At 52.8% G+C, this 19,885-nt stretch overlaps 1 protein-coding gene across 2 annotated transcripts in view; it reads left to right on the top strand.

The window, feature by feature from the left end:
- The first annotated feature begins 613 nt into the window (after nt 1–613).
- Nucleotides 614–19,885, top strand: part of PSMD1 (proteasome 26S subunit, non-ATPase 1) — a 76,183-nt gene continuing 56,911 nt past the window's right edge. The window contains exons 1-15 of one of the 2 annotated variants that reach the window (XM_075570949.1): nt 614–730; nt 2,261–2,304; nt 3,122–3,195; nt 3,395–3,564; nt 3,930–4,135; nt 4,396–4,539; nt 4,898–5,124; nt 5,882–5,942; nt 9,230–9,358; nt 9,644–9,732; nt 14,220–14,298; nt 16,840–17,013; nt 17,799–17,910; nt 18,218–18,414; nt 19,401–19,496. In XM_075570949.1, the coding sequence (XP_075427064.1) occupies nt 715–730; nt 2,261–2,304; nt 3,122–3,195; nt 3,395–3,564; nt 3,930–4,135; nt 4,396–4,539; nt 4,898–5,124; nt 5,882–5,942; nt 9,230–9,358; nt 9,644–9,732; nt 14,220–14,298; nt 16,840–17,013; nt 17,799–17,910; nt 18,218–18,414; nt 19,401–19,496 (1,818 nt within the window). In that variant the 5' untranslated portion in view covers nt 614–714. Of the gene's footprint in view, nt 731–1,386; nt 1,412–2,260; nt 2,305–3,121; nt 3,196–3,394; nt 3,565–3,929; nt 4,136–4,395; nt 4,540–4,897; nt 5,125–5,881; nt 5,943–9,229; nt 9,359–9,643; nt 9,733–14,219; nt 14,299–16,839; nt 17,014–17,798; nt 17,911–18,217; nt 18,415–19,400; nt 19,497–19,885 lie in introns of those variants that run through there. The other variant, XM_075570950.1, reaches the window with a different exon arrangement.

Here is a 19,885-nt window from a genome sequence, read left to right on the forward strand (position 1 = left end):
GTTCCTCCTTCTCCTTCCGTGCACCCCAAAACTGGAACAACCTACCAGAGACTCTCATATCCACCACCAGCTTAAGTTCTTTCAAATCTAAGGCTGTCTCACACTTTAATCTGGTCTGTAACTGTTTCATACGCTCATAATATATATTTTCTTTAACTGTGCATGCAATGTCTTGTATATAATGTATACCCTGTTCATTTATGTAACTGTATTTGTAACCATGTACTATTTGTTTTACTCTGTGCCCAGGACATACTTGAAAACGAGAGGTAACTCTCAATGTATTACTTCCTGGTAAAATATTTTATAAATAAAATCCCCTGCATCCAATGTTCCAACTCTATCTGTCCATGCAATGTCTGTGAAGTGACTGTATAACCCTGTTCTTTTAATGTAACCAGGTATTGTTATAACTCTGTGCCCAGGACATACCTGCAAACGAGAGGTAACTCTCACTGTATTACTTCCTGGTAACACATTTTTATAAATACATTCTCTACTAATGATGGATGTGTGAGGAGAGAGGACTGTTGTCACTTTGCCCATATCCAAGATGGCTACCTGTATGCGCGCCCTCATCTCCATGGCAACCAGCCCAAAGCACTTCCGCTTTAATGATGACGCCTATTGATCCGCGCTGCCGTGCTGTGAGGAGGAGGTGTCCGTCGCAGCAGAGTGACGCAGGAACTTGCCGGGATCACAGAGAGCGGAGCCATGATTACCTCAGCCGGTGAGAGCCCCGGGGAGCGCAGGGCGGGAGGGAGGGCGGGAGGGAGGCCCTGGGCTTGGAGAGACGGGGCGGGGAGAGAGGACCGGGATACCCCGGGGCCTGGGAGTGAGGCCGGGGGAGCCGCTGAGTCACTGCTCCCGGGTCGCTTCCCGCTGAGTCACGGGCCGGGCCGCAGTGACTGGGCGGGATGTGTATAGTAGGGTCAGCTATATATGTATCGCACAATGCGGAGGTGCGGGGCCTCTCCCTGCGCATTGTCCCCGGAGGGTGTAGTTATGGGGCAGATAATTCTGGGAGGGGATGTAATTATGGGGCAGATAATACTGAGAGGGGATGTTATTATGGGGCAGATATAGTAATGGTGGGATGTTATTATAGGGGCAGATAATACTGGGAGGGGATGTAATTATGGGGCAGATATAGTAATGGGGAGATGTTGTTATGGGGCAGCTTTAGTAATGGAGAGATGTTGTTATGGGGCAGATATAGTAATGGGGAGATTTAATTATAGGGGCAGATAATACTGTGAGGGGATGTAATACTGGGGGCAGATATAATACTGGGGGCAGATATAATACTGGGGGGGGGGGGGTGTAATTATGAGGCAGATGTAGTAATATGGGGATGTAATTGGTATCTCACACAGTAAAATGTTTTAATAGGCGGATGTGATGCCAAAAGGTAAAATATTCATAAAGCAGATGCAGAAACACAATACTTAATCTTGTATGGATATCTTTATATAGTGTCCACAGTGTACTCTGCGCTTTACAAGAGAGACAATACAATACAGGGACTTATAGATCAGATAATAAGAAAGGAAATCCCTGCCCTGAAGAGCTTACTATCCAAGTATAACAGAGCTGCATAATGTAAACATGGACACATTATAGAACATTGTACATAATCAAGAGGGTCAGCGTTCCATAGCGGGTGACGTTTCGAGCCTGGACTGGCTGGCCCTTTATCCCGCCCATGCCCACAATCAAAATGCAAAACTCTGATACTTCCCTTTTTCTGTTGGATTAGTGACTGCGGCTGATTGGGACTCGATTATGTGTTGCTGCCCCAGGCCCGTGAGGGTTGCGCGCGTCACACCGCTGTGCCGTGGGGGTTGCGCGCGTCACGCCGCTGTGCCGTGTGGTTTGCGCGCGTCACGCCGCTGTGTCGTGTGGTTTGCGCGTGTCACGTCGAAGGCCCGTGGGGTTTGAGCGAGTCACGCCGCAGGGCCATGGGATTTGCGCCCGTCACACCGTGGGGATTGCATGCGTCACGCCGCAGGGCCGTGGGGTTTGCGCGCGTCACGCCGCAGCACCGTGGGGGTTGCGCGCGTCACGTCGCAGGGCCGTGGGATTTGCGCCCGTCACGCCGCAGGGCTGTTATTCATTCAATAAGAGAATAATTTCTGTAATCCCTAGTTATAATGAATGCTGCGCACACACTGTTGGCTTTTTAGCTGAAGGACCTCAAGAACTGTAGTCAAATAGCACCACAATACAATGTCGAATGTAATCTCTAATATTTCTACAGCTGGAATTCTTTCCCTTCTGGATGAAGATGAACCCCAGCTTAAGGTACGGCATTGCATGCAGGTGTCATTTGTGTCCTGCTCTTATCCCAGCTGTATATTTGATTTCAAGCGGCAATCCAAGCGTTTTTTTAATTTATTTAATTTTTTCACACAAAATTGAAGCAGGGGGTCTCTGGAGCTGAACCCCATTAATTTCAGCTCCGGGGACCCCCTGCTTCAGGAGATACCTCTCTAGGGGGTAGCCACTTTGCTTGGTTAGCGGGGATCACGTTATGGCCGCTTTTCAAAGCTCCAACGGGCCAATAGGAAGCAGTGACGTCATCCAGTGAGGCTTCCTATTGGCCCGTGTGACGCGGGAGCTTAGCACTTTCTATAACCCAGCTAGCTCAGCCGCAGCAGACGCTGCCGATACGGAGGTAAGTGTCCCTGGAATTACATTAATGGCGTTCAGCTCCTGAGAGCCCCTGCTACAAGCCTATGGAAAATAAATAAATAATGCTCCTTTAATAAGTGAATTAGAACAAGTAAGAATGGATGCCCAGACTCTGGTCTTCCTTGTTTTTTATTCTGCAGTTTCTTTGTTAATAATATTGTAAGAATATTAGATGCACTTAAGAAAATACATAACGGTTTTCTATGGATGTCGGATTTGTAATGTATCTCAGTTGAGAGCATATCCCTGTATGAGAATTGTGTGTATGGTTTAATAGTTCAGAATGTATCACCCCCTGTGCTTGTTTTATCCCCCTCTCTGCGGGCGGGCCGTGCCATGCATGGCTCCTGGTTTCACTGGTTTGGTTCCTGAGTAGTCCAGTAATACGTTGGTACTGGCAGATCATAATTCCCGCCCTTTCTTACAGGAATTCGCCCTACACAAATTGAATGCCGTCGTCAATGACTTCTGGGCAGAGATCTCGGAGTCTGTGGATAAAATGTAAGCCTGTTACATACGTGTGTGAGGGGAGAGCCTGACGTGCTCATGGGGACTTTATTTTGTCAAACTCGGCTTCATAACTTTTCCGTTTACTTATTTATAGTGTATTCCCTTTCACCTGTAATATGTTCTGTGCTATATAAATGGCTTGAGTGTGTTTGGCAGCTCCGCGTTAACCCCGTGTCCCTACGCCTTGCAGCGAGGTGCTTTACGAAGATGAAAGTTTCAGGAGCAGACAGTTCGCCGCCCTTGTGGCCTCCAAAGTGTTTTATCACCTGGGAGCATTTGAAGAGTCTCTAAACTACGCTCTGGGTGCCGGGGACCTGTTTAATGTCAACGACAACTCTGAATATGTGGAGACCATTATAGGTAAGATGGGGCAAGGGGGAGACCGATCTCTCAGCACCGTCTCAGCTCAATCTGGACCCAGCACGTTCTGTTCGTTGTTTCACGTCTTTTATCTGTCACCCTTGGTTGGGTGGAACTACTGTAATAGGGCCACGATCATCCTTGTCTGCTTGTGGGGGGACGAGCAGGCTCGGGGGTCTTAGTGATTCGGGTTCCCAAAGATTAGCTCTGACTACACTTTCACTTATAATGTAGTCAGTCTGTATCCCCCCAAACTGCTGCAGCATAAAGACGAGACCCGAAATCGCATGTTAAAAGAATACCCAGAGTTCCCAACTCCGTGTAGGACCCCGTCACATCACCCGTTGTTTATCTCCTGTCTGCAGCCAAATGCATCGACCACTACACCAAGCAGTGCGTGGAGAACGCCGAGCTCCCCGATTCCGAGGAGAAGCCGGTGGACCAGCGCCTGGAGGGGATCGTGAACAAAATGTTCCAGCGCTGCCTGGACGATCACAAGTACAAACAGGCCATCGGCATTGCGCTGGAGACCCGCCGACTGGACGTCTTCCAGAAAACCATCCTGGAGTCGGTGAGACCCGTGGGCTCCTCAGCATGATCCTTATTCAGTATGCTGTAAAGAGACTTCCCTGCACTGGAGATGTCTGTCCCATTTATTTGAATGGAGCTGAGCTCTTCCCCCTGCACAGGGAACGCTGACTCGCAGCATTTTGAATAGGGGGTGTATATTTCACACTCCTGCGGGGGTCCCTGGGCTGCGTCCCAGCAGAGCGTCGTCCTGTTGACCTCCGCTCTGTTATCTCACCTGATGCCGTCTCCTTCCTGTTGCAGAACGATGTTCCTGGGATGCTGGCGTACAGCCTGAAGGTCTGCATGTCCCTGATGCAGAACAAGCAGTTCAGGAACAAAGTACTCCGGGTCCTTGTCAAAATCTACATGAACCTGGAGAAACCAGACTTCATCAACGTGTGCCAGGTGAGCTATGGAGACCTCTTGTACAGGTAGGGGCCCTGTGACCCTGCTGCAGGCGCTAATTAGCATATTTAATGTGTTGGTGATAAGTGATTCGTCCAGGCCATTATCAAACCCACAAATGTGTTTATTCAGGACTCTAACCACTGCGCCCTCTCCTTACTATAAGAGACACAGCAGAACAGTCACAGCTATTATTTAGTTTATAGTTTCCTTTCCAAAGACTGAACTGTGGTGAGGTTGAGTCTAGTGATTTCCCACTTCAGAGGCCAGTAGAGAAGATCCAGAACTGCTTCTCTCCATCTCTCAGTACTACAGGGTTTCTCACGTGTCTGTCTCACCCTTCCCCCCCCCCCCCCAGTGCCTGATCTTCCTGGACGATCCCCAAGCTGTGAGTGACATCCTGGAGAAGCTGGTGAAGGAAGAGAACTTGCTCATGGCGTATCAGATCTGCTTCGACCTGTACGAGAGCGCCAGCCAGCAGTTCCTCTCATCCGTCATACAGAATCTGCGCACCGTTGGCACCCCGATCACGTCTGTGCCGGGCTCCACCAGCACTGGCACAGTCCCAGTGGCAGAGAAGGACAGGTGGGACCCCCCTGCCAGGCTGTACTATTGTCTTGTTTATCTCTTGGATGCGGATCTCTCGTCGCACTTACTCTGAGGGCAGTGTTTGTCATCCTGGGGGGGCCCAGGAGACTTACAGGGGGGATTCAGAGGGACATACAGGAATGGGCAAAGAAAAGGGAGTACATTGAGTGACCATTATATATAAAGGCGTCACTGCCTCCTGCTCAGTGCTGCAAATCACTTTCTGGTTGTGTGCGGTGGTGGCTGTAGCTTTGTATTCATTATTGGATATTTTATTAACGGCTGTCTTGTAATTCTGTATAATGTATAGTATGCTGCTCCCGGCTGCGGTATAATTCTGTATAATGTATAGTATGCTGCTCCCGGCTGCGGTATAATTCTGTATAATGTATAGTATGCTGCTCCTGGCTGCGTTATAATTCTGTATAATGTATAGTATGCTGCTCCTGGCTGCGTTATAATTCTGTATAATGTATAGTATGCTGCTCCCGGCTGCGTTATAATCATGGCGCGTTTATTCTGTATAATGTATAGTATGCTGCTCCCGGCTGCGTTATAATCATGGCGCGTTTATTCTGTATAATGTATAGTATGCTGCTCCCGGCTGCGTTATAATCATGGCGCGTTTATTCTGTATAATGTATAGTATGCTGCTCCCGGCTGCGTTATAATCATGGCGCGTTTATTCTGTATAATGTATAGTATGCTGCTCCCGGCTGCGTTATAATCATGGCGCGTTTATTCTGTCGCACAGTGAGGCCATGGAAGCTGAGGACAAGGCTGGGAGCTCAGCAAGCATCAAGTCTGCGGAGGCGGTGAGTGGGTTCTCGGGACAGGCACGGACCTCGCCCTGTGGTCTAACCATTCGGGCAATATGACGTTTCACCGGTGTGGGAGCCGGCAGTTCTGGGTTTACTTTGCTGGCAGATAGCTCGGCAGGAAGCCTTTGGGAGACTCCTTTTACGAAACTGAGCTGGGGACAAATGAATTCACCCTGTATATTTGGGAGCCCCCTGCGACTTAGTGTCAGTTCTCCACACGCTGCCAATTAATCGCTCCCAGAAGTATCTGGCGTAACTCGCATTCAGAGCTCATGGCCGAGCCCTTGGGATGGTTCTGTATCCGTGTGACAGGACACAGAAAAAAAACGTGTACAAGCTCCCGGAGATCTAGCAATAATGCCTTTGAAGCATAAATATATAATATAATAAAGGGAGTTGACACCGGAAAATTAGGATTAAAGGGCTATGCAGTAACAGAATAATTGCGGATTACTGGGGGTAACGAGAGGGGAACACAGTAGGGACAGATAGTTGTGATATACGATCACTAAGTCCCCCTAGACCCGGCTATGCCCGGTGTGGAGTACCCTCTACTCACAATGAAACACCGCCTTAATCCCCCTCCTTCCAGCTGCTGCCCTAACGCTGCCAGAGGCGTCTCCTGTTTGGCCTCCGGTGGTGAAACAGATCCTTTCAAACGGAAATAGAAAAAGGTAAGGATCGAATATCCAACCGCTCCGTAAAAAGAATATAGGCACTCACCAGCAAAAAGGGGTTAAAAATCAACTTTAATAAACTACATAAAAAAACAAAGAAACAAACAGTACTAACTACTCTCCCACGCCCACTGTGGCGCTTTCTCCAGGAGAAAGCACCACAATGGGCGTGAAACGCATGGGAGAGTAGTTAGTACTGTTTGTTTCTTTGTTTTTTATGTAGTTTATTAAAGTTGATTTTTAACCCCTTTTTGCTGGTGAGTGCCTATATTCTTTTTACGGAGCGGTTGGATATTCGATCCTTACCTTTTTCTATTTCCGTGTGACGGGAGCAGGTGTGGGAGCCAATATATTGTGCCGCTCCGTATCCGTGTGACAGGAGCAGGCGTGGGAGCCGGATATTGTGCCGCTCCATATCCGTGTGACGGGAGCAGGCGTGGGAGCCGGATACTGTGCCGCTCCGTATCCGTGTGACAGGAGCAGGCGTGGGAGCCGGATATTGTGCCGCTCCGTATCCGTGTGACAGGAGCAGGCGTGGGAGCCGGATATTGTGCCGCTCCGTATCCGTGTGACAGGAGCAGGCGTGGGAGCCGGATATTGTGCCGCTCTGTATCCGTGTGACAGGAGCAGGCGTGGGAGCCGGATATTGTGCCGCTCCGTATCCGTGTGACGGGAGCAGGCGTGGGAGCCGGATATTGTGCCGCTCCGTATCCGTGTGACAGGAGCAGGCATGGGAGCTGGATATTGTGCCGCTCCGTGTGACAGGAGCAGGCGTGGGAGCCGGATATTGTGCCGCTCCGTATCCGTGTGACAGGAGCAGGCGTGGGAGCCAGATATTGTGCCGCTCCGTGTCCGTGTGACGGGAGCAGGCGTGGGAGCCGGATATTGTGCCGCTCCGTATCCGTGTGACGGGAGCAGGCGTGGGAGCCGGATATTGTGCCGCTCTGTATCCGTGTGACAGGAGCAGGCATGGGAGCCGGATATTGTGCCGCTCTGTATCCGTGTGACAGGAGCAGGCGTGGGAGCCGGATATTGTGCCGCTCCGTATCCGTGTGACGGGAGCAGGCGTGGGAGCCGGATATTGTGCCGCTCCGTATCCGTGTGACAGGAGCAGGCGTGGGAGCCGGATATTGTGCCGCTCCGTATCCGTGTGACAGGAGCAGGCGTGGGAGCCGGATATTGTGCCGCTCTGTATCCGTGTGACAGGAGCAGGCGTGGGAGCCGGATATTGTGCCGCTCCGTATCCGTGTGACGGGAGCAGGCGTGGGAGCCGGATATTGTGCCGCTCCGTATCCGTGTGACAGGAGCAGGCATGGGAGCTGGATATTGTGCCGCTCCGTGTGACAGGAGCAGGCGTGGGAGCCGGATATTGTGCCGCTCCGTATCCGTGTGACAGGAGCAGGCGTGGGAGCCAGATATTGTGCCGCTCCGTGTCCGTGTGACGGGAGCAGGCGTGGGAGCCGGATATTGTGCCGCTCCGTATCCGTGTGACGGGAGCAGGCGTGGGAGCCGGATATTGTGCCGCTCTGTATCCGTGTGACAGGAGCAGGCATGGGAGCCGGATATTGTGCCGCTCTGTATCCGTGTGACAGGAGCAGGCGTGGGAGCCAGATATTGTGCCGCTCCGTATCCGTGTGACGGGAGCAGGCGTGGGAGCCGGATATTGTGCCGCTCCGTATCCGTGTGATGGGAGCAGGCGTGGGAGCCGGATATTGTGCCGCTCCGTATCCGTGTTACAGGAGCAGGCGTGGGAGCCGGGTATTGTGCCGCTCTGTATCCATGTGACAGGAGCAGGCGTGGGAGCCGGATATTGTGCCGCTCTGTATCCGTGTGACAGGAGCAGGCGTGGGAGCCGGATATTGTGCCGCTCCGTATCCGTGTGACGGGAGCAGGCGTGGGAGCCGGATATTGTGCCGCTCCGTATCCGTGTGACGGGAGCAGGCGTGGGAGCCGGATATTGTGCCGCTCCGTATCCGTGTGACGGGAGCAGGCGTGGGAGCCAGATATTGTGCCGCTCCGTATCCGTGTGACAGGAGCAGGCGTGGGAGCCGGATATTGTGCCGCTCCGTATCCGTGTGACGGGAGCAGGCGTGGGAGCCGGATATTGTGCCGCTCCGTATCCGTGTGACGGGAGCAGGCGTGGGAGCCGGATATTGTGCCGCTCCGTATCCGTGTGACGGGAGCAGGCGTGGGAGCCAGATATTGTGCCGCTCCGTATCCGTGTGACAGGAGCAGGCGTGGGAGCCAGATATTGTGCCGCTCCGTATCCGTGTGACGGGAGCAGGCGTGGGAGCCGGATATTGTGCCGCTCCGTATCCGTGTGACGGGAGCAGGCGTGGGAGCCGGATATTGTGCCGCTCCGTATCCGTGTGACGGGAGCAGGCGTGGGAGCCGGATATTGTAGCAGTTACTTTTCTGTGCCGCCGGATGTTCATTTCCAGAGATATGACATTCTGATTTATCGCTTTGTCACACTACCTGCTGTCCCAATACAGACCTCACCCTCCCTGTCCCCCCCTCCTCACCCCCCCCCCCCTCCTCACCCCTCACCCCCTGCCCCCCTTACCCGGCCCCCTCATCGGTTGGCTTTTTTGTTGTGTGCAGATCCCGGAGCCAAAGGATCAGATCTCCAAGATGATAAAGATTCTTAGCGGGGAGATGGCCATAGAGTTACATCTGCAATTTTTAATACGGAACAATAACACAGACCTGATGATCCTCAAAAACACCAAGGTGAGTTATTCCTTCTCCGTGGTTCATGACTGGTGGGGAGGGGGGGGGCAGCAGGTGTCCCCGTGGCACAGGTGTGGGGAGGGCTGCGGGTGGGGGGGGGGGCAGCAGCGGTCCCTGCGGAACAAGCTCATAAGTCTGTGTCAGTCATTTCAGTAGCAGATGTTGAGCGGCACAGCTGCTCTCTGGCCGTTAATGGGTTAAAGATGGGGGTGGTGTGACAGGAGGGCTGTACCTGCTGCTGATGTTCTCGCTGCTGAGTGACGGGGACCCTTCTTCTTCCTGTAGGACGCGGTGAGGAATTCTGTGTGTCACACGGCCACTGTCATAGCAAATTCCTTCATGCACTGCGGCACGACCAGCGATCAGTTCCTCCGGTAAGTCCCCCGCCGGCTCTGCTCCCCATCCTATCGCTGCAGCGGGGCACAGGGATAAGTCCTGCTACATTCCTTCATGCCAAACAGAATTAGGGGGCAACGGGAGAGCAAACAGAAGCTTTTGTTTAAAGGTTTACTGGCTCTGCACTTTAACCCCGGCTGTGCTGAAAACCTGTGTAATACGGCAGGAATAAGTTTATAGTGTTCCATGTGAAAATGGATTTGAAGCAAAAGGTGACGTGCTCATGTGCATGGTATTTCCCAGAATCCCTCGCTGCAGTGGAAGCACTGTATACTAAGATATAATGGTGACAAGCAGGGTTGCTGACCGGTTTGAGACATATGAATTAGCTCCCAAGGGATCTTTTCATTTGTTTAAAGGTAAAATACTTCTTGAAACCCTAAGATCAAAGGAAATCTATTCAATCTTCTGTTTTATTCCCAGATATAAGTGGCCAATATTAAGCAAACTTTAATAATCCCCATTAATTCTTTGAGAGGAATATGCAGCCCGTTTAGAAGTGGTCAAAAGTTTACTAATTGACATCAAATCTAGAGCGCTACAGTATAAGGACGACAATCCCTGTAGGAAGCAGAAAAATACTTGTTAAAGTCCTGCAGCAACAAGAATGTACGTTCAGGTGGCAGGGGCTTTCATTCTGTAATCCTGGGACCTGTACGTGATGGAGAGACCGAGGTCACATCCTGACATCACTAAATATCAATCTTACCATTGTCACCAAGAAGCCACCTGCCCCCACGTGTGAAATATCAGGACTCTTCCTAGTCCTCACTGAGCCACTGATAGTGCCACCTGTGCTGAAGCGGGGATATCCTGAAAACCTGACCTGTTGTGGCCCTCGAGGACTGGAATTGGCCACCCCAATCCTAGTTGTAGCAATGAACACAGCCCTTCTCCCCGGCCCCCCTGTGCTTGGTGTGACTGTAACTTACACGTCTCCCCTCCTCCCCGGCCCCCCTGTGCTTGGTGTGACTGTAACTTGCACGTCTCCCCGGCCCCCCTGTGCTTGGTGTGACTGTAGCTTACACGTCTCCCCTCCCCGGCCCCCCTGTGCTTGGTGTGACTGTAACTTACACGTCTCCCCTCTCCCCGGCCCCCCTGTGCTTGGTGTGACTGTAACTTACACGTCTCCCCGGCCCCCCTGTGCTTGGTGTGACTGTAACTTACACGTCTCCCCTTCTCCCCGGCCCCCCTGTGCTTGGTGTGACTGTAACTTACACGTCTCCCCTCCCCGGCCCCCCTGTGCTTGGTATGACTGTAACTTACACGTCTCCCCTCCCCGGCCCCCCTGTGCTTGGTGTGACTGTAACTTACACGTCTCCCCTTCTCCCCGGCCCCCCTGTGCTTGGTGTGACTGTAACTTACACGTCTCCCCTTCTCCCCGGCCCCCCTGTGCTTGGTGTGACTGTAACTTACACGTCTCCCCGGCCCCCCTGTGCTTGGTGTGACTGTAACTTACACGTCTCCCCTTCTCCCCGGCCCCCCTGTGCTTGGTGTGACTGTAACTTACACGTCTCCCCTCCCCGGCCCCCCTGTGCTTGGTGTGACTGTAACTTACACGTCTCCCCTTCTCCCCGGCCCCCCTGTGCTTGGTGTGACTGTAACTTACACGTCTCGTCTCCCCTCCCCGGCCCCCCTGTGCTTGGTGTGACTGTAACTTACACGTCTCCCCGGCCCCCCTGTGCTTGGTGTGACTGTAACTTACACGTCTCCCCTTCTCCCCGGCCCCCCTGTGCTTGGTGTGACTGTAACTTACACGTCTCTCCTTCTCCCCGGCCCCCCTGTGCTTGGTGTGACTGTAACTTACACGTCTCCCCTTCTCCCCGGCCCCCCTGTGCTTGGTGTGACTGTAACTTACACGTCTCCCCTTCTCCCCGGCCCCCCTGTGCTTGGTGTGACTGTAACTTACACGTCTCCCCTTCTCCCCGGCCCCCCTGTGCTTGGTGTGACTGTAGCTTACACGTCTCCCCTCCCCGGCCCCCCTGTGCTTGGTGTGACTGTAGCTTACACGTCTCCCCTCCCCGGCCCCCCTGTGCTTGGTGTGACTGTAACTTACACGTCTCCCCTCCCCGGCCCCCCTGTGCTTGGTGTGACTGTAACTTACACGTCTCCCCTCCCCGGCCCCCCTGTGCTTGGTGTGACTGTAGCTTACACGTCTCCCCTCCCCGGCCCCCCTGTGCTTGGTGTGACTGTAACTTACACGTCTCCCCGGCCCCCCTGTGCTTGGTGTGACTGTAACTTACACGTCTCCCCTTCTCCCCGGCCCCCCTGTGCTTGGTGTGACTGTAACTTACACGTCTCCCCGGCCCCCCTGTGCTTGGTGTGACTGTAACTTACACGTCTCCCCTCCCCGGCCCCCCTGTGCATGGTGTGACTGTAACTTACACGTCTCCCCTCCCCGGCCCCCCTGTGCTTGGTGTGACTGTAGCTTACACGTCTCCCCTTCTCCCCGGCCCCCCTGTGCTTGGTGTGACTGTAACTTACACGTCTCCCCTCCCCGGCACCCCTGTGCTTGGTGTGACTGTAACTTACACGTCTCCCCTCCCCGGCCCCCCTGTGCTTGGTGTGACTGTAGCTTACACGTCTCCCCTCCCCGGCCCCCCTGTGCTTGGTGTGACTGTAACTTACACGTCTCCCCGGCCCCCCTGTGCTTGGTGTGACTGTAACTTACACGTCTCCCCTTCTCCCCGGCCCCCCTGTGCTTGGTGTGACTGTAACTTACACGTCTCCCCGGCCCCCCTGTGCTTGGTGTGACTGTAACTTACACGTCTCCCCTCCCCGGCCCCCCTGTGCATGGTGTGACTGTAACTTACACGTCTCTCCTCTCTCCGGCCCCCCTGTGCTTGGTGTGACTGTAACTTACACGTCTCCCCTTCTCCCCGGCCCCCCTGTGCTTGGTGTGACTGTAACTTACACGTCTCCCCGGCCCCCCTGTGCTTGGTGTGACTGTAACTTACACGTCTCCCCTCCCCGGCCCCCCTGTGCATGGTGTGACTGTAACTTACACGTCTCCCCTCCCCGGCCCCCCTGTGCTTGGTGTGACTGTAGCTTACACGTCTCCCCTTCTCCCTGGCCCCCCTGTGCTTGGTGTGACTGTAACTTACACGTCTCCCCTTCTCCCCGGCCCCCCTGTGCTTGGTGTGACTGTAACTTACACGTCTCCCCTCCTCCCCGGCCCCCCTGTGCTTGGTGTGACTGTAACTTACACGTCTCCCCTCCCCGGCACCCCTGTGCTTGGTGTGACTGTAACTTACACGTCTCCCCTTCTCCCCGGCCCCCCTGTGCTTGGTGTGACTGTAACTTACACGTCTCCCCGGCCCCCCTGTGCTTGGTGTGACTGTAACTTACACGTCTCCCCTCCCCGGCCCCCCTGTGCTTGGTGTGACTGTAGCTTACACGTCTCCCCTCCCCGGCCCCCCTGTGCTTGGTGTGACTGTAACTTACACGTCTCCCCTTCTCCCCGGCCCCCCTGTGCTTGGTGTGACTGTAACTTACACGTCTCCCCTTCTCCCCGGCCCCCCTGTGCTTGGTGTGACTGTAACTTACACGTCTCCCCGGCCCCCCTGTGCTTGGTGTGACTGTAACTTACACGTCTCCCCTCCCCGGCCCCCCTGTGCATGGTGTGACTGTAACTTACACGTCTCTCCTCTCCCCGGCCCCCCTGTGCTTGGTGTGACTGTAACTTACACGTCTCCCCTTCTCCCCGGCCCCCCTGTGCTTGGTGTGACTGTAACTTACACGTCTCCCCTCCCCGGCCCCCCTGTGCTTGGTGTGACTGTAACTTACACGTCTCCCCTTCTCCCCGGCCCCCCTGTGCTTGGTGTGACTGTAACTTACACGTCTCCCCTCCCCGGCCCCCCTGTGCTTGGTGTGACTGTATCTTACACGTCTCCCCTTCTCCCCGGCCCCCCTGTGCTTGGTGTGACTGTAGCTTACACGTCTCCCCTTCTCCCCGGCCCCCCTGTGCTTGGTGTGACTGTAGCTTACACGTCTCCCCTTCTCCCCGGCCCCCCTGTGCTTGGTGTGACTGTAACTTACACGTCTCCCCTTCTCCCCGGCCCCCCTGTGCTTGGTGTGACTGTATCTTACACGTCTCCCCTTCTCCCCGGCCCCCCTGTGCTTGGTGTGACTGTAGCTTACACGTCTCCCCTTCTCCCCGGCCCCCCTGTGCTTGGTGTGACTGTATCTTACACGTCTCCCCTCCCCGGCCCCCCTGTGCTTGGTGTGACTGTATCTTACACGTCTCCCCTTCTCCCCGGCCCCCCTGTGCTTGGTGTGACTGTAACTTACACGTCTCCCCTTCTCCCCGGCCCCCCTGTGCTTGGTGTGACTGTAACTTACACGTCTCCCCTTCTCCCCGGCCCCCCTGTGCTTGGTGTGACTGTAACTTACACGTCTCCCCTTCTCCCCGGCCCCCCTGTGCTTGGTGTGACTGTAACTTACACGTCTCTCCTCTCGTCCTCAGAGATAACTTGGAGTGGTTGGCCAGAGCCACAAACTGGGCAAAGTTCACAGCGACTGCCAGTCTGGGAGTCATCCACAAGGTGGGATACCGGCCCCTCTCCCTCCTTTCCTTGTATCTCACATGTAACAATCGGACATTAGCCGCTCGCTTCAGGGCAGAATAATCGTTTCCTATTATAATAACATTTCGCAGACACAGCTGCCTAGCATGGGCTGGAAACTGACTTTCCCACAGGAATGCAGCCCACCCTTAAAAGCCCCCCTTTATTCTACAGGATTGATCCCGGAGGTGGGGTCCTCCGGAGCGGCTCTGTTATTTTTAGCTCTGTAGACCCCCCCCCCCCGATTCCCGATGTGCTTACTAGGGAAGTTATCCCCTTCCTGGGGATTTAAATAGTTGTCCAATAGGAAGCAACGACAGATGTTGCAGCTTCCTATTGGCTCGAGATTTGTCCGCCATTGTTTCCACTGGAAGATTTAAACGTGGTAATGTCACTGGCCAGTATCTCGGTAACAGGGGGTCCTCTGAGCTATAACAGCAGCGTTTGGGTCCCTGTTCCCCACCTGTAAATTAAGTAGGCGCGTGTACCATCTGTGTCCTCCCATGACCATATATCGATGTGTCCTCCCATGACCATATATCGATGTGCCCTCCCATGACCATATATCGATGTGTCCTCCCATGACCATATATCGATGTGCCCTCCCATGACCATATATGGATGTGCCCTCCCATGACCATATATCGATGTGTCCTCCCATGACCATATATCGATGTGTCCTCCCATGACCATATATCGATGTGTCCTCCCATGACCATATATCGATGTGTCCTCCCATGACCATATATCGATGTGTCCTCCCATGACCATATATCGATGTGTCCTCCCATGACCATATATCGATGTGTCCTCCCATGACCATATATCGATGTGTCCTCCCATGACCATATATCGATGTGTCCTCCCATGACCATATATCGATGTGTCCTCCCATGACCATATATCGATGTGTCCTCCCATGACCATATATCGATGTGTCCTCCCATGACCATATATCGATGTGTCCTCCCATGACCATATATCGATGTGTCCTCCCATGACCATATATCGATGTGTCCTCCCATGACCATATATCGATGTGTCCTCCCATGACCATATATCGATGTGTCCTCCCATGACCATATATCGATGTGTCCTCCCATGACCATATATCGATGTGTCCTCCCATGACCATATATCGATGTGTCCTCCCATGACCATATATCGATGTGTCCTCCCATGACCATATATCGATGTGTCCTCCCATGACCATATATCGATGTGTCCTCCCATGACCATATATCGATGTGTCCTCCCATGACCATATATCGATGTGTCCTCCCATGACCATATATCGATGTGTCCTCCCATGACCATATATCGATGTGTCCTCCCATGACCATATATCGATGTGTCCTCCCATGACCATATATCGATGTGTCCTCCCATGACCATATATCGATGTGTCCTCCCATGACCATATATCGATGTGTCCTCCCATGACCATATATCGATGTGTCCTCCCATGACCATATATCGATGTGTCCTCCCATGACCATATATATTGATGTGTCCTCCCATGACCATATATCGATGTGTCCTCCCATGACCATATATCGATGTGTCCTCCCATGACCATATATCGATGTGTCCTCCCATGACCATATATCGATGTGTCCTCCCATGACCATATATCGATGTGTCCTCCCATGACCATATATCGATGTGTCCTCCCATGACCATATATCGATGTGTCCTCCCATGACCATATATCGATGTGTCCTCCCATGACCATATATCGATGTGTCCTCCCATGACCATATATCGATGTGTCCTCCCATGACCATATATCGATGTGTCCTCCCATGACCATATATCGATGTGTCCTCCCATGACCATATATCGATGTGTCCTCCCATGACCATATATCGATGTGTCCTCCCATGACCATATATCGATGTGTCCTCCCATGACCATATATCGATGTGTCCTCCCATGACCATATATCGATGTGTCCTCCCATGACCATATATCGATGTGTCCTCCCATGACCATATATCGATGTGTCCTCCCATGACCATATATCGATGTGTCCTCCCATGACCATATATCGATGTGTCCTCCCATGACCATATATCGATGTGTCCTCCCATGACCATATATCGATGTGTCCTCCCATGACCATATATCGATGTGTCCTCCCATGACCATATATCGATGTGTCCTCCCATGACCATATATCGATGTGTCCTCCCATGACCATATATCGATGTGTCCTCCCATGACCATATATCGATGTGTCCTCCCATGACCATATATCGATGTGTCCTCCCATGACCATATATCGATGTGTCCTCCCATGACCATATATCGATGTGTCCTCCCATGACCATATATCGATGTGTCCTCCCATGACCATATATCGATGTGTCCCTGCGCTGCAGATCCCATATTAATTCCCCGTATGCATGTCTTTCTCCTCGTCTCGTCGGCTCCCCTATAACTAGGCCCCCCTATAACTAGGCCCTTGGGCAGAGCAGCTCTGGCCGGCTATTAATTCCACCTCTGTTTCCCTCTCAGGGACACGAGAAGGAGGCGCTCCAACTCATGGCAACTTACCTACCCAAGGACACGTCCCCCGGCTCCGCATACCAGGAGGGAGGTGGCCTCTACGCCCTGGGGCTCATTCATGCCAACCATGGGGGCGACATCATAGACTACCTGCTGAACCAGCTGAAGAACGCGAGCAACGATGTAAGACTTGGTGGTTCCCTGTAATAATCACCCACCAAGTAGGCCGCGTTGTGTGAGCGGCCTCCGACCAAATGCTCTCCAGATTAGTGGGGTCCTGATGAAGGGCCTCTGGTATTCCGGGCTGGGGTCTTCTTCCTGCTCTTTCATCATATCGTGTCTATGTATCGGGCCTGGGGGGGGAGTTCTAGCTGTACATGTCTACGGCTCAGATTTCCGCAGCATAAGCCGACGGCGGATAAATACAGTGTTATATTATATCAGGAAGGTCAACTGGATTACCAGACCTCACACAGAGGGGGTGTAAGTGGCAGGAACAGGGTCAAACACACGTTTAACATTACTTCCAGTACCCCCTGCTCTTCGATCTGCATGTAAATGTGCTGCCACTATATCTTGCAGTATGTTTAAAGGTCTTGTATCATGCCAACTAACAGGAAGCCCCAAGGGATGACATCGCAGCCTCTTATTGGCCCCTTTTTAGTGGCCATATTGTGTGGCCAGCTGCGGTTGCTGCCGCCAGCACCTTCAGATGGAAGTATCTTGGAAGCCGGGGGTCCCCAGAGAGTTCCGCTCCGGAGACCCCCTGCTTCTGAAAATGAGGTCATGGTTCTGTAATCCGGTGCCCCAGCTTGGCCAGTACCTGGGCAAGGAGTTCTTTGGTTTGTTGCCCACCAAGTGTAACAGTGGGTGACTGCGTGGCACTGCTGCTTTGGAGGGGACTGATGGAAACGTGGGCACAGCGTGTCTTCTGTGGCTGATGTTTCCCCGGTTCTGTCTCCCGTCAGATCGTGCGTCACGGCGGTTGCCTTGGCTTGGGTTTGGCTGCCATGGGCACAGCGCGGCAGGACGTTTACGACCTGCTGAAAACCAACCTGTACCAGGACGATGCGGTCACCGGTGAGGATGATTTCACTTTTTATTTACTGTGTTAGCGTGAAGCCTTCCACGTGGTTGCAAGATTTGGGTAATGGATCTCCATTCTTAATTTGTCCCTGTTTGCTTGTAAGCGTGCGTTACAATGCTGATACTCCCTCTTATGAAATAGAGGCCACCTGCTTTGCGATTTCTTGGCAGCCATCTTTAAAGTTGCAGTCCTTTATTACGAGCAGGGTGTATGTTGGCGGGTATAGCACCTGTAGGGCACACCCCTCCCCCCAATGTGTAGGACTCGCTGGGGCCGCACACTGACTCTTGTGTCCATCAGGGGAGGCTGCGGGCCTGGCGCTGGGCCTGGTGATGCTGGGATCCAAGAACGCACATGCCATAGAGGACATGGTGAGCTACGCGCAGGAGACGCAGCACGAGAAGATCCTGCGGGGGCTCGCAGTGGGCATCGCCCTTGTCATGTACGGCCGCATGGAGGAGGCAGACGCGCTGATTGAGAGTCTCTGCAGAGACAAGGTGAGAGCGCACTGAGACGCGAGGGGAGCGTGGGACGCAGCGTGACGGTCACATGTATAGCAACGTGGCCACGGAGACACTCGTGGTGTGGTTACTAACTGGGCGGCGCTCGCTGATGGGGAGGGTGCACTCACTGGGGGGGAGAGAGAGTGTGGCTGGGCTGGCGTGCTCTCTCACGGAACATATATATATATATCCCCGCTGTGTTACAGATGTATGTATATATAGATATAGAGATATATATATATCTCTATATCTATATATATATATATAAATATCTCTCTCTCTCTCTCTCTCTCTCTCTGTGTATTTTGCTCTACAGTGCAACTTGGATGTGTGTATATACAGTACATATATACGTGTGTGTATGTATCACAAGTGATTTATAATACTTGCACAGCACAAAAATAGCAGCGGGTCATTTATTAGGTCCTAAATGCACACAGAGGTGGTTAGGAGACCCCTCAACTTTTCCTCTACAATTGAACTGGTTATTGGAACTTTATATAGATCTGTTTTGATGGGTTTATCGATTTGAGAGAGTTCTTATACTAAGAATATAGAATCCTTATTCCCCTATTCTCACTTCCCTGCAATATCTTTATATCTAATATCCGTAGGATAACGATGTTCTTTTAGCACAGTCACTTGTTCACATATTAGAATATCCTCCCCCAGTATTTGGGATCCATTCTCTCCGTGTTTCCACATGTTTAGTTACCGATATTTGGCGCTATCTGTTTCCTTATGGATGGATGTATCTGTATCTCCTCTCTGCGCTGCGTTACCGATATTTGGCGCTATCTGTTTCCTTATGGATGGATGTATCTGTATCTCCTCCCTGCACTGCGTTACCGATATTTGGCGCTATCTGTTTCCTTATGGATGGATGTATCTGTATCTCCTCTCTGCGCTGCGTTACCGGCCTTCCCGCAGAACGGTGCCGTTCTGATGATGCCGCGTTGCTCATGTTTCTCCCTCCTCAGGACCCGATATTGCGCCGCTCCGGGATGTACACCGTGGCAATGGCGTACTGCGGCTCCGGGAATAACAAGGCCATCCGCAGGCTGCTGCATGTGGCTGTGAGTATGACGGGGGGGGTGTGGGGGTGCGGAGTATGAGGGGTGGGAGGGGCGGCAGCGCTGTGAGTATGGGGGAGGGGCAGCAGCGCTGAGAGTTATGGGGGAGGGGCGGCAGCGCTGTGAGTATGGTGGGGAGGGGCGTCAGCGCTGTGAGTATGGGGGAAGGGGTGAGGTGGTGAGGTATGAGCTCTGTACACATACATGCATATACTGAGGGTATAAATGCATATACTGAGGGTATACATGCATATACTGAGGGTATACATGCATATACTGAGGGTATACATGCATATACTGAGGGTATAAATGCATATACTGAGGGTATACATGCATATACTGAGGGTATACATGCATATACTGAGGGTATACATGCATATACTGAGGGTATA

The sequence above is a fragment of the Ascaphus truei genome, chromosome 14, assembly GCF_040206685.1.
Source record: "Ascaphus truei isolate aAscTru1 chromosome 14, aAscTru1.hap1, whole genome shotgun sequence".
In the NCBI taxonomy this organism is placed as follows: Eukaryota; Metazoa; Chordata; class Amphibia; order Anura; family Ascaphidae; genus Ascaphus; species Ascaphus truei.